General features: G+C 39.7%; 1 protein-coding gene across 3 annotated transcripts in view; it reads right to left on the bottom strand.

The window, feature by feature from the left end:
• Positions 1 to 1,638, bottom strand: part of LOC121386619 (stimulated by retinoic acid gene 6 protein-like) — a 47,485-nt gene extending 45,847 nt beyond the window's left edge. For 2 of the 3 annotated variants that reach the window (XM_041517582.1, XM_041517598.1), the window contains exon 1: positions 1,541 to 1,638. Coding sequence is in view for 1 of the 3 variants with exons in the window: in XM_041517592.1 (XP_041373526.1) it covers positions 1,541 to 1,553 (13 nt within the window). In the remaining 2 variants the exon portion in view is untranslated. The remainder of the gene's footprint in view (positions 1 to 1,540) is intronic. The other variant, XM_041517592.1, reaches the window with a different exon arrangement.
• Positions 1,639 to 15,484: the final 13,846 nt, after the last annotated feature.

Below are 15,484 nucleotides of genomic sequence, written 5' to 3'. Positions count from 1 at the left end.
CGCGCGGAGGTATTACGTAACCAAGTGCCCACCTGGTCGAAGTGCATATCGGGACACAAGACTACCACCGTCGCGCGGGGGTATTACGTAACTAAGCTGCACACAGCCCTCTAAAACAATTAACATCGCCACAGGCGAAAAGATAAGAGCATGTACGGTCACAGTCTGCTTTGTCAATAGTTGTATCAGTTGGTGGGTTTTTTTTAAAGTTCCAACAAAGAAACAACTCACCCTCCTTTCTCGCCATTTGACGATTTAGATATGCCCTTGAATTTTTACATAGATACTAGTATTATAAGACTGATACTTAGCATTCCACGAGGCGGTACACCTACACGGTTTACGTTTAACAAGAAGATAGGCACAGGTCATATGACTTTACGTCCAGGTAGGCAAGAACAGTATCATTCAGACGTCTTTCCAGGTCCGGACATATCTTTTTCCGGGGATGGGGGAGAGGGAGAGGTGTGCGGGTGCTAATACCTGTTTGTAATAGCATTGTACGCACGAACACGAGAATGTTCAACAAAAAGAAAAGAAAATAACATGAATTCTAAATAAAGAAAAGGTGATTAATAATGTTAACTGTTTTCTTGGGTGTTAAACATAAGGTGTATTATTTAATCATCTAGTCACTGGATTAGGATTTATATACTTGCATACTTATGTTATAAATGCAGTTATATATAGATTTAAAAACCATACTGATTAAATCAACCTTCATCAGTTTGCTCCCTGAACTGTACTACTTCCAGGGTCGATCCCCGTCGGTGGACTCATTGGGCTATTTCTCGTTCCAGTCAGAGCACCAAGACTGGTATATCAAAGGCCATGGTGTGTGCTATCCTGTCTGTGGATGCACCACGACTGGTATATCAAAGGCCGTGGTATGTGCTATCTTGTCTGGGTGCACCACGACTGATATATCAAAGGCCGTGGTATGTGCTATCATGCCTGTGGGGTAATGCATAAAAAAGATCTTAGACTATATGTCAAAATTGCCAAACGTTTGACATCCAACAGCCGATGATTAATAAATCAATATGCTCTAGTGGTGTCGTTAAACAAAACAAACGTGTGTACCACTTACACTTCAACGCTAGAACTGCCCTGGTGTAGATTTAATCTGCGCTCTCATGATATGCCATATCAGTGTTGTTTTAATGACGCAAAGTTCCATTGGCATTCCGCCTCATGCCGTTGCCCCCCCCCCCCCCCCCCCAATGGATTTCCTGTGCTAATCTAAACTACCTTAAAGTTTCCTGGAAAAATGTCCCCTGACCCCTCTACATTCGACAAACCATTTAAAGAAAAATTGAGATCCCACTACAAAATCCTGGATACGCCCCCTGTCTGAACACCTTCGACGAAGCCGAATTCTCCGCAAGACTAACATGTGGGCGGTGTCCAGCCATGACTTATTCTAAATGACAACAAGACGCCGTCTGATTTAGCTTTGTTTACGAGACCGGTATAACTCACCAACAACTAACAACTAGTAGTCAATGACAAGGTACAACGTGTGAAATGCAGTACTCACGTGTCGGAAACATGGAGGTAGTACTCTGTGAAACACGACAGTAAGATAAAACTCGGCAACAGTCACCAGGCAGGCAATCTGACTACGTAAAGAGAAATTTGTCACCAGTGGCAGGTTGACCTAAATAATATTACTGATAAAAACTGAACACATATATACATATACAACTCGCCTGTAAAATACGTGTAGCGTGACTTGTGTCCGGGTGAAGCTGTCTTTGTGTGTGTGTGTGTGTGTGTGCGCGCGCGCGTCACAGGCACGTGTGAAGGACATGCTTCTGGGGGTGGGAGTGGGGGAATGGGGGCTAGAATGTGAGAAGGTCCGTTTTTAGATGTGGTCGGGTCATGCTCCTCCGAAAAAATTATTTTAAAACCAAAACCAAATATTTGTGCATATGCGCGTGTGAGTGTGCACATATGTGTTCGCCTGTGTGTGTGTGTGTGTGTGTGTGTGTGTGCGCGCGCGCGCGCGAGGGCGCCTGTGTGTACCTGTCTATAGGTATATGAACATGTGTGTGTGTGTGTGTGTGTGTGTCTGTATGCGTGTGTGTCTGTATGCGTGTGTGTCGGTGTATGTATGTGTGTATGTATTTGTGTGTGTGTGTGTGTGTGTATATATGTATGTGTATGTGTGTAGGTATTTGTGTGTGTGTGTGTGTGTGTGTGTGTGTGTGTGTGTGTGTGTCTATATGCGTGTGTGTATGTGTGTATGTATTTGTGTGTGTATATATGTATGTGTATGTGTGTATATGTCTGTGTATGTGTGTAGGTATTTGTGTGTATGAATTTGTGTGTATGTATGTATATGTACGTGTGTATGCGTGTGTGTATGTGTGTGTCGGTGTGTGCATGTGTGTGTCGGTGTGTGTGTGTGTGCCGGTGTCTGTGTGTGTGTGTGTTTGTGTCGGTGTGCGCGCGTATATGTGTGCGTGTGTAGCAACGCCTATCTTTATGTCATCCAGCGATATATTTATAATAACCTTTAAGACAAACAGAAGACAAATTTAATTACCCGTTAGAAGCAGAATCCAAACTTAAGTACACATTTAATTCGTTCTGAAAACTACTTTAATAAAGTATGTTTTCACTATAAACAATGTAACTGACGTCTGATTGTCCTGACCTCTGACCCGCCGTGAGACGTGGATATAGTGAAAACCGCATTTGTACGTAACCTGGATTAATCGAGAACGAATCGTGCTGGAACGTTCAGTGGATGTAAGCACGAGTTAAATGGTTGATTGATTGAGAATGAATATAGGTGGACTATGCGGACACCCCATTCAACGAGCTACTCTCGATTTACTAATATCAAAACCTATATTAGCTCGGCCATTTATCTTTCGACCGACCGTTCAAAATTGCGCCAAATTCCCTCAATCAAAATTGCGCACCCTTTTCTCTTTGGCATTTAACTGCTCCATTCAAATTCCATAGCACCACCACCACCCCCACCCGCCTGCTACCGATTTGATCGGGCAGCTGGTGCTCCCTTGCACCTGCCAGTGCAGGCGGTCCCTCCTCTCCCCTACCCCCACCTTTCCTGTCATGGACAGAGGAGCCGGCCAAGGCCGGCTCTTGTGCCCACGACAGGCGTGCGCTACAACAGCTTGTTCTGAATGTGCACGTAAAACCCTATGACATGACATGACACCCCATTCTCCTGTCCTAGACAGAGGAGCCGGCCGAGGCCAAGGACAGGCTGGCGCAACAACAGGTCAGGTCAGGTAAATTTTTGACATGCTTACATGCCACTAGAGCTTCAAGCATGTCTGCCCCGGGGCCGAGTCCTGGATAGCCAGGGGTCTGCTACGAGCCAGAAATTTAACAGGACAATTTAAAAAATGTACTCTAAAAATTAAATAAATATGGGGACAAATTTAACAAAAAATTAAAATTTATTTGGCGTATGCCAAAACAAAAATTTACTTAAAATAATAAAATAAACCTTATAATAATATTTAAAATTAACACCATATTTTGAACGGGCTATTCGAAATGTACAGAGTCTCTAGAATTTAATTTAATATTTACAACCTAAGCCCTATCTGGAGAGGATTGGAGGTTTGAGGGTTTGAAGGGTCACAGGAATTTATAAAATTTTCTTTCTCTTTTATTTATTTATTTTTCCAATTAAGGGAGGGGTACCGAACATATCGGTAACTCAAGCGTGACCGAAAAAGAGGGATGGAGGCAGGCGTAAAAAAGAAGGGGAGGGGGGCTAACCCCCAGACAAACCTAACTCTCCCTACGGCCTAAACCGCCTACGCCTAAGCGCCTAAACTCTATCTTCTGGTGGCACACCCCTCCCCTCCCCCCCCCCCAGTCCGTCCAGCCGTCGTGCCCTCCAATATCGGCACCCTCCATAAAATTATCCAGCGGTGGTGTCCCTAGGAGAGGGACATGTCTTGATTAACCAGCACTGGTAACAGCAGTTGAAAACATTAGAAAAGTGTTGAGTCTGGCAAGTCGTGGGTGTGAAACGTATTCCGAAGAGCAGAAGATCCGAGGCGCCTCTCTGTAGACCAAAAGAACATAAACGTTACGTCATTCAAAAGACACTGGCACCCTTTAATTTAGAAAACCAACAACTAGGAGAAGGTATGGGTAAACCTAATCATAGAACGTCGGCATAGGAGCAGCATCCCGCCCTATTAAATTCCTATTTTTTATTAAATCAAAAAGATTTTAAAAACAGGATAAAAATAACAAACACATTAAAAGAGCATGCCTGTAAACATAATTAAAAAAAATTCTTTTAAAATAACACGAACACATTATAAATCTAAAATAAATTTTAAAAATTTAAGGACAAGCCGGCAAAGGGTGGGATCGTTACTGCCAGATAACAACCCCTGACCCATACAAACCCGAGGCTGACCCTATCACATTCATACACACAACACCAACACCACATGAAAACAAAACATATTATAATATATATTTAATTTAAAATTACCGGAGAAAAATTGTTAAAATAAGAAGCGACCGAGCGCGATAAATTCCGACGACGATAGCGACAGCCAGAGATTAATAAAATATTATAAGCGGCTCAAATAATAGTTAAACAAAAAATATGACACTAAGTCCAAAAATTAATAATAAGGAGTATATGGTGTTAAAGTGTAACTTATCCATTAATTAAATCAAACTAGCCGCCGGACAACAGCTTGCTCTGAATGTGCACGTTAAACACCTGACCTGACCTGACCTGACACCCCATTCGAAATGTTCATAAGTGTACAAAACGGGGGGGGGGGGGGGGGGGGGGGGGGGGGGGGCAGGCAGGGGTCAATTGTCCCCCTCCCCTCTCCAGTATTGGAGCAAATATTCTCATTGGAACAAAAAAATTAGCTGTCCTGAAAATAGGCCATGGTCGATAGATCTGATGCTCATGGGAGACTAGGGAGTGCTCGCTTGAGATGCTTGCGTCGCAGGATCGAACCACTTCGGTGGATCCATTCACCTGATTGGGTGTTTTTTTCTTATTCCAGCCAGTACGTCACAACTGGTCAAAGGCCGTGGTATGTGCTTTCCTGTCTGTGGGAAAGTTCATATAAAAGATCCCTTGCTGCTAATGGAAAAATGTGGCGGGTTTCCTCTGATAACTACGTGTCAGAATTATCAAATGTTTGGCATCAAATTGCCGATGATTAATAAATAAAATGATGTGCTCTAGCGGTGTCGTTAAACAAAATAAACTTTTTTCATGGGAGACTACGCCTATTGATCTTATGACCCGTAGCAGCTTAGAAAATGTTTGTTTTAACCCTGTACCCTGTAGTCCGATGGCTTAACCACTGCGCCACCGAGGCCGGTTCATGTTTTCAAATCGATCACAGACTATTACATGGGATATCGCTGTGATATAAATGTCGCAAAACAATACAATATAAAGATAGTCTTACTTCCAATTAAACATCAAGGAGAAGACGTTGAACTCACCGCTATTGTATCGCTAGGGCGTGCACCCCATTAAAGATTGACATTATTTCTGAGTAGCCACATCTAGACACACTTGCCACGCAATACGAAGAAATATGTTAGCCGGATATAATGACAAGATAATTCAGCAAATTGCCAGTATCATGTGATATCGTTAACGACATCCCTCAACTCCTTTGACTCGAATCTTTGGATTAATGTAGAATTCTATTACCAAATTCTATTACCAACAGAGGTATTATTCCGCTTATTTGGTTAAAGCCTGTATATCTGATACATTGCGCGGTAATGCTTTTTTATATAATGTTGCTGGTAAATGTATTAAACCCTGTAGCATAATACATTATAGAGAATACTACACGAGTGGCCATTAGATTCGGTTTATCGTAGGAATTACTTCGAAACATATTGCGAAAGGGAGTGTTCTGTTCTGCTTCTTACATATTGTACAAGAACAAAGTTTGAAAAAAACAAATTGAATGTATTTTCCGTCTAAAACATATTTGTACGCCTGCATTTCACAGAAAAGATTAAAATAAATTTTGGCAGTGTTTAAAAAAAGTTTGCTTTGTTTGATGACACCGCTAGAGCACATTTATTTATTAATCATCGACTATTAGATGTCAAACATTTGGTAAGTTTGACATACAGTCTTAGAGAAGAAACCCGTTACATTTTCTAATTAGTAGCAAGGGATCTTTTATATGCACTTTGATATACATGCACATAACAGTTGTGGTGCACTGGCTGGAGCGAGAAATAGCCCAATGAGCCCACCGACGAGGATCAATCCCATACCGACAGCGCATTAAGCGAGCGCTTTACCACTGGGCTACGTGCCGCCCTTCGGCAGTGTTAATTTCAATAGACTGTCTGGCTTTGAATTTTTATTTATCACCATGGAGCAGCCATTCGAATGTCTTTAAATCGATTAACTAACATATGCGATTTGAGATACCACAAATCTCCATCCATCGTGTGTGTAATAAATTAATATGTATTTAGTGAGTGTTTTCCTTATCGCTGGAATGTTGTCATAAATTAATATATTGCAGAAATGTTGCGGCCAGTATTTTTGCGAAAGAAATTAATGTTAGTGGTCACTGCAGTCAATAAATCCATTAATAAAGCTGATATAAACGCCTGTCCCAAATGACCTTTTATTCGACCAATCAACACATCGCTAGTGTAAACTTATCACGCCGTAACGCATTTGTAGTAACTGTTGCTACGACAGATTATCGGTACACGAACTGCTAGTAGTCCAGGATTATTAGCTTAAAATAGACCAACATCTAGAACAACGTAGTAACAAGCTGAAACTTTCAGGGAAGTTAGCCTAAACGATGATTTCATTGCATTGATTGTGTCTGAAAACCTATGTTTAGACACTTTCTAAGCATTTCTGCTATGTCGGGTTGCAATTATATGATAAAATAGCGGGCATTTTGGGGCGCCATCTTGAATTTCCGAATTATCTCTTCGTAGAATTGCGGGGACGTTGGTGTCTTAAAATCCACTACGATAACTTTCCGAAAAATGTCCTCTTGTTTCCAATTTGTTCCCGGTTCAACCCATTTTAGCGCTACGATCACCTTTAGTGCATAGCTACCCTGTGGACTTAAGGTGATCTTAGCGCTTAGATAACTTCGTAAAACTGGGCCCTGGACTATATTGGCCGAGGTCAAATTGCTATCGGAGCTGAGAACCGTTCTCTGAAATAGTTGTAGCTATGGTTGATTGTAGTATCTTACGTTGTATTTTACACGTAAGCTTTACAATCGTTTAGCAAATTAAAACAGCCTCAGGGTAATCATAAGTATTCCTCTGATGCGAGAGACGGGACGTAACCCAGTGGTAAAGCGTTCTCTCGATACGCGGTCGGTCTAGGATCGATTCCCGTCGGTGGACCCATTGGACTGTTTCTCGTTCCAACCAGTGCTTCACAACTAGTGTAACAAAGACCGTAGTATGTACTGTCCTGTCTGTGGGACGGTGTATATAAAACATCCCTTGCTGCTAATCGAAAAACGTAGACCATAAAGAGTGGTGACAGCGGGTTTCCTCTCTCAATATCTGCGTGGTCCTTAACCATATGTCTGACGCCATATAACCGTAAATAAAATGTGTTGAGTGCGTCGTTAACTAAAACATTTCCTTCCTTCCCTCTGATTTGACGATTAAAATGTTCATTGCGAAGAAGGTAAATAGAACCTTAGCTACAATAGAACACAGGTAACCCAAGGTTGTTGTTTAAAGGGTACATTTGTCCTACAATAGCTTTAGTTTAGCGCTAAGCTGTGAAACGTTTCTCCCCACTAGGGGCGGGATTTACCTCAGTCGGTTGCGTTCTCTCTTGAGGTGCTTGCGTCGCAGGATCGAACCACCTCGGTGGACCCATTCAATTGATTTGATTTTTGCTCGTTCCAACCAGTGCACTAAACTGGTAAAAAGCCGTTGTATGTACTTTCCTGTCTGTGGGAAAGTGCATATAAATGATCCCTTACTGCATTTCCTTACTGCATGCGGGTTTCCTCTGATTACTACGTGTCAGAATTACTAAATGTTTGACATCCAATAGCCGATGATTAATTAATCAATGTGCTCTAGTGGTGTCGTTAAATAAAGCAAACTTTTTTCTCAACACTACCCCAATTCATCTGCAACTGATTCACATGCGCAGGAATGAATATAGTCCCGTGTCAGTGGACAACAAGTTACGGAAATCAACGAAAAACATATTCCGAGGAGGTGTTGTCAAAATGCTGTGGAAACAAAAGGTTAATTATCACTTCTGTTTTTCTTTTCCACGCCAATAAAACCGATTTAACAGAGACTGTTTTCCCCACGAGACTATTAACGTGGGTCATCTTGGGTTTCCTTCCGGCTGAAACCATTGTATATGTTTGATGTGACATTATCGAGAATTATTATCAATATGATGTGAACCGCCTAATGGACCTAAATTAATTAATTAATTAATTAACTCGTTCCTTGGTTCATTCATTCGCTCATTCTTTAATTGACCCACTTATTGATTGATTGATTGATTGATTGATTCATTCATTCATTTATTCATTCGTTCATTCATTTATTCATTCATTGTGGATGCGATTAACATTGAGACGTCAAGCACGAAAACTGTTGTGTTATTATTTGTTATTTATTTATTTATTTATTTATTTATTTCACATATATGGATTCTAAAAGTAAATTATATTTCAGGATAATGTGAGAGATATTTAACTTCAAATAAAATACTAAATTTGGTATTAATAGTAAACCCTAACTTCTCTATGACTAAATACTAACAATTAACCATTAAACACTATCTTCTCTATGACTAAATACTAACAATTAACCATTAAACACTATCTTCTCTATGACTAAATACTAACAATTAACCATTAAACACTATCTTCTCTATGACTAAATACTAACAATTAATCATTAACCCCTATCTTCTCTATGACTAAATACTAACAATTAACCATTAAACACTATCTTCTCTATGACTAAATACTAACAATTAATCATTAACCCCTATCTTCTCTATGACTAAATACTAACAATTAACCATTAAACACTATCTTCTCTATAACTAAATCCTAACAGTTAATCATTAAATACTGTCTTCTCTATGACTAAATACTAACTATTGATTACTATCTCCTGACTTTTCATTCACTATATACTAACACGTAATCATTAACCCGTGAATTTTCTGTCACTAAATGCTAACAATTACTCATTAAACCCTGACTTTTCTGTCACTAAATATTAACACGCAATTGTTAACCCCTGTCCTTGGACAGAGAGCTTATATTATTGTCCGTCCCACAGGGAATGCTTTTATCATGCTATGAAATTTACTGTTAGTTATTTATTTCTGAGCCGATTGTTTTCTGAATTGCACAGAAAAATAGTATTTTTTTATTATTTCCAAACACACTTTTACTTTCCTTCTTAGTAATCTTACGTGAGACCTAACTGAAATTATTTACAAAAGCCGGACTATGGGTAGCTAATACGCTTGCTCAGGACAGCCTGTTTGAAAGTGAAGTGGATGTTTCCCCGAAATTGAACTAAAATTAAACAAATATGTAAACGTGGATCTTTTGGTTCACCACATACTGTGCATTTTTCTAGATTTTCTATACATATATATATATTTTTTTTTTTTTAAAAGAGAGAAAAAACAACATATTCTTCAATGCGTAATGTAAAATATCGATTTCGTGTGAAATTAGAAATGTGCTTGTACACCTTTGTAGTCTCAATTCGTCGCTGAACTAAGAAAATCCCATATCTGATTTTTTTTTTCTCCAGGAGGCAGATTCAGTGTAACAAATGGCTCTAAAGAAATACCTTATTCTGATTGATTTATTCTTCATGTCATTTCTTCAAAGCCATTTGTAACAATTAATCAGATTTTATTTAATTTGTTTTACAAAAAATTCGTCTCCTGAAAACAAAAATGTATATACATGTATACGAAAATATATGGCATTTTCTTAGTTCAGCGACGACTTGTAGTTGGTCGAAGCAAGAAAGGCATACGGGATGGGCGTTGCCCAGTGATCAGGTGCACGCATCATCTAAGATCGATCTCCGATAAATAGTGCGGCACCACCATTCATCTCATTACCATCTATGTTTGAGATGTCCTGACAAAAAGAAAATGTCTTTATCTCCCTGTTATATATTCAGTGCTCCACAACTAGTGTAACAATGGTCGTGGTATGTGGTATCCTGTCTGTGGGGAAGAACAGGAGCCTCTGGAGTGGCGGTAGCGGGTTTCGTCTCTTTGGGTCGTCTCTCTCTCTCTCTCTCTCTCTCTCTCTCTCTCTCTCTCTCTCTCTCTCTCTCTCTCTCTCTCTCTCTATATATATATATATATATATATATATATATATATATATATGTATATGTATATGTATATATATATATATATATATATATATATATATACTCTTCAAAAAAAGAAACGCAAAAGGGTACAAATGGGTTATAACTCCGATTTTATGTTTCCTACCGGTTCATGCTTTGTGAATATAAGGTCATTGCATGTCCCAAACACATTCCCACGGTTACATTCGATAAAGCGCAGCTACTGTACAATAAAGTTCCAAAATGTGAATATTCGCAAAAACGCAGCCACGTGCAAACCATGTCACCACTGCACGTGCGTTGTCTGCACGTGCAACATGAACACCGACAGTATAAAAGTGCAGGGTGTTCGCTTGCCTGGCCTCTGTATCTGGCCGACAGTTGACAATCCAGGACATGCCACGTCTCAGTGAACCGCAGAGAAACAATGCCATCGGCCGACTAGACGCAGGCGAATCCAGAACGGCCGTTGCCAGGGCATTCCATGTGTCCCCAAGCACCATCTCCAGACTGTGGGACCGTTACCAGCAACATGGATCAACACGTGACCTCCCTAGATCCGGTCGACCACGGGTCACTACCCCCGGGCAGGACCGCTACATCCGGGTACGCCACCTTCGGGAACGATTGACTACTGCCACCTCCACAGCCGCAGCAATACCAGGTTTGCGCAGGATATCCGACCAGACCGTACTGAACCGCCTACGTGAGGTAGGAATTCGTGCCAGACGTCCAGTTCGAGGTGTCATCTTAACACCACAACACCGTCGACTCCGACTGCAGTGGTGCCAGATTCATCGACAATGGCCTCAACTGCGATGGAGACAGGTGTGGTTCAGTGACGAGTCCCGATTTCTGCTCCGACGTCATGATGGAAGATGTCGCGTGTATAGGCGTCGTGGTGAACGTTATGCGGCAAACTGCGTGCAGGAAGTGGACAGATTCGGCGGGGGTAGTGTCATGGTGTGGGCAGCCATCTCACACACTGGCAGAACTGACCTGGTCCACGTGCAGGGCAACCTGAATGCACAGGGCTACATTGACCAGATCCTCCGGCCACACATCGTTCCAGTTATGGCCAACGCCAACGCAGTGTTCCAACATGACAACGCCAGGCCTCACACAGCACGTCTCACAACGGCTTTCCTACAGAACAACAACATTAATGTCCTTCCTTGGCCATCGATATCACCGGATTTGAACCCAATTGAGCATCTATAGGACGAGTTGGACCGACGCCTCCGACAGCGACAACCACAGCCCCAGACCCTGCCCGAGCTGGCAGCAGCCTTGCAGGCCGAGTGGGCCACCATCCCCCGGGACGTCATCCGTACTCTGGTTGCTTCAATGGGCAGGCGGTGCCAGGCAGTTGTCAACACACGCGGAGGCCACACCCGGTATTGACTCCAGATGACCTTGACCTTGGTGGTGTGTCCTATCACTTACTCACAATGGACTAGAGTGAATTGTGAACAATCCTGCAACATTTGGTAATTATCGGACTCACCATTCAATAATTAAATCAATTCTCCAAATGTTACGAAAATGTGGTTTTGCGTTTCTTCTTTTGAAGAGTATATATATATATATATATATATATATATATATATATATATATATATATATATATATATATACATACAAACACACACATACATACATATATATATATATATATACCTACCTACCTACCTACCTACCTACTTACCTACCTACCTACATACATACATACATACATACATACATACTTTATTAGCCGTAAACATACAGTTCATAGGCATAACACACATTAAATAACCTTACACATGTATAATACATATATCATTAAACGGGAAAACAATTTACATTGAATGGAAAGTGATGAAATATTCAATATAAAAGGTAATAATAATTATCAATATAATAAAGAGTATGTTTATGCAACCGTAATTCAAACGTGTTGAGTGGGTCGTTAAATAAAACATTTCGTTCTTTCCTCAAAAACCGTCCATTCAGTTCAAATTTATTACGTGTTTGTATGAAATAGGGTTCAGTGCCTTGTAGGGAACATTGTTCAACTCTCTTTCATCTAAGGTCTCACTACACAAATGCCATCTGCCACTGAAACCCATGTTAAATTGCCCAACTTCAAATTAATGTTGCCAATAGAACGGGTTCTCGCTGGCACTAACAACGTACACCATTGCGAACAAACATTATATAAGCATTTATTTTTACACAAAAATTGAGAACATTTCCGTCTCAGTTTTTTGCTATATGACCGCACCTGGCTGTAGTATCGGTCTGAATAGGTGGTTCATTAACCTATTAACTCCAGCTGTCTCTTGCGCTATACACCTATGTCCCGAAAGGTCAATGCACAATATTACAAAATAACATGAGCAAAATACAGCCAGGAGGCTTACCATTAAACAAACATATTGTTTTAATTCTTCACCATTTCCTGGAAATGAATATGTGAACCATAACATGTGTAACAATTAGGAACTATAGTGGACCATGATCAGTGAACTCTCACCCGGAAGTCAACTGTGTAGTGAGACCTAAGATGTACACATTGTTGAAAGCGCTAAGCTGTACACATTGTTGAACGCTCTAAGATGTACACATTGTTGAAAGCGCTAAGATGTACACATTGTTGAACGCTCTAAGATGTGCACATTGTTGAACGCTCTAAGATGTGCACATTGTTGAACGCTCTAAGATGTACACATTGTTGAATGCTCTAAGATGTACACATTGTTGAATGCTCTAAGATGTACATATTGTTGAACGCTCCAAGATGTACACATTGTTGAACGCTCCAAGATGTACACATTGTTGAACGCTCTAAGATGTACACATTGTTGAACGCTCAAAGATGTACACATTGTTGAATGCTCAAAGATGTACACATTGTTGAACGCTCAAAGATGTACACATTATTGAACGCTCAAAGATGTACACATTATTGAACGCTCTAAGATGTACACATTGTTTAACTCTCTAAGATGTATACATTGTTTAACTCTCTAAGATGTACACATTGTTTAACTCTCTAAGATGTATACATTGTTTAACTCTCTAAGATGTATACATTGTTGAACGCTCTAAGATATACACATTGTTTAACTCTCTAAGATGTATACATTGTTGAACGCTCTAAGATATACACATTGTTTAACTCTCTAAGATGTACACATTGTTGAACTCTCCAAGATGTACACATTATTGAACGCTCAAAGATGTACACATTGTTGAACTTTCTAAGATGTACACATTGTTGAACTCTCCAAGATGTACACATTGTTCGACACTCTTAGATAAACACATTGTTGAACGCTCTAAGATGTACACATTGTTTAACTCTCTAAGATGTACACATTGTTTAACTCTCTAAGATGTATACATTGTTTAACTCTCTAAGATGTACACATTGTTGAACGCTCTAAGATGTACACATTGTTGAAAGCGCTAAGATGTACACATTGTTGAACGCTCTAAGATGTGCACATTGTTGAACGCTCTAAGATGTGCACATTGTTGAACGCTCTAAGATGTACACATTGTTGAATGCTCTAAGATGTACACATTGTTGAATGCTCTAAGATGTACATATTGTTGAACGCTCCAAGATGTACACATTGTTGAACGCTCCAAGATGTACACATTGTTGAACGCTCTAAGATGTACACATTGTTGAACGCTCAAAGATGTACACATTGTTGAATGCTCAAAGATGTACACATTGTTGAACGCTCAAAGATGTACACATTATTGAACGCTCAAAGATGTACACATTATTGAACGCTCTAAGATGTACACATTGTTTAACTCTCTAAGATGTATACATTGTTTAACTCTCTAAGATGTACACATTGTTTAACTCTCTAAGATGTATACATTGTTTAACTCTCTAAGATGTATACATTGTTGAACGCTCTAAGATATACACATTGTTTAACTCTCTAAGATGTACACATTGTTGAACTCTCCAAGATGTACACATTATTGAACGCTCAAAGATGTACACATTGTTGAACTTTCTAAGATGTACACATTGTTGAACTCTCCAAGATGTACACATTGTTCGACACTCTTAGATAAACACATTGTTGAACGCTCTAAGATGTACACATTGTTTAACTCTCTAAGATGTACACATTGTTTAACTCTCTAAGATGTATACATTGTTTAACTCTCTAAGATGTACACATTGTTTAACTCTCTAAGATGTATACATTGTTTAACTCTCTAAGATGTATACATTGTTGAACGCTCTAAGATATACACATTGTTTAACTCTCTAAGATGTACACATTGTTTAACTCTCTAAGATGTATACATTATTTTATTCTCCAAAATGTAGTCAGTGTTTAATTCTTTAAAATTTACACATTCTTTAAAGCTCAAAGTGGTACACATTGTTAACTATAGAAGACGTTGCCATTTGTTTGTACCACCGACAACCACCACTTGAAATGTGTTAAACCTTAAATAGTTGGACAAAGATGACAGTCGTGTTAACGCTTATAGTTTTCAGATGACAGAAGACTGACGTTCATTAAAATGATCAAACTGGATGTTCCGGATATAATTGATAGACGGTGTGGGAAGCTTTTAACCGCTCACTGATCCTAATGAAGTCATATTGTTCTCTTTACAAACAAATAGCACCATTAGTCCGCAAAGGTGTGTTACATTAATACTCTTCAAAAAAGGTTGGGGAACCTGAAATATTAATGTAAATATTAAGTATTAGACCGAACACACGTTTTGACCACAGACATCCTAGTAAAGTAGGGGAACCTGAAATATTAATGTTATTATCAACTATTAGACCGAACATACGTTTTGACCACAGATATCCTAATAGAGAACGTTCAGGTCTGTTTGTCAACACACCGAAACACATTCCATAGTTTGCACGTGCATCACGCAGTTGCCTCGTACACGTGCGTGAGGTGTCATTCTCGATTTTGACAATTTGCAGGAAGGTCGATTAATCACTGTGGAACATTATTTATGTCAATCTTTTTTATTCTGTTGATCATACAGTTGTTATTGTTTTGTTTTTAGTCATTTTTATTGATTGAATTTACGATTTACTGATAAAAACGTCAACTTTCAA

This window comes from Gigantopelta aegis, chromosome 2 (assembly GCF_016097555.1).
Source record: "Gigantopelta aegis isolate Gae_Host chromosome 2, Gae_host_genome, whole genome shotgun sequence".
Taxonomy (NCBI): Eukaryota; Metazoa; Mollusca; class Gastropoda; order Neomphalida; family Peltospiridae; genus Gigantopelta; species Gigantopelta aegis.
The sequence above is the reverse complement of the archived record's forward strand: the minus strand, read 5'-3'. Positions and strand labels throughout refer to the sequence as shown.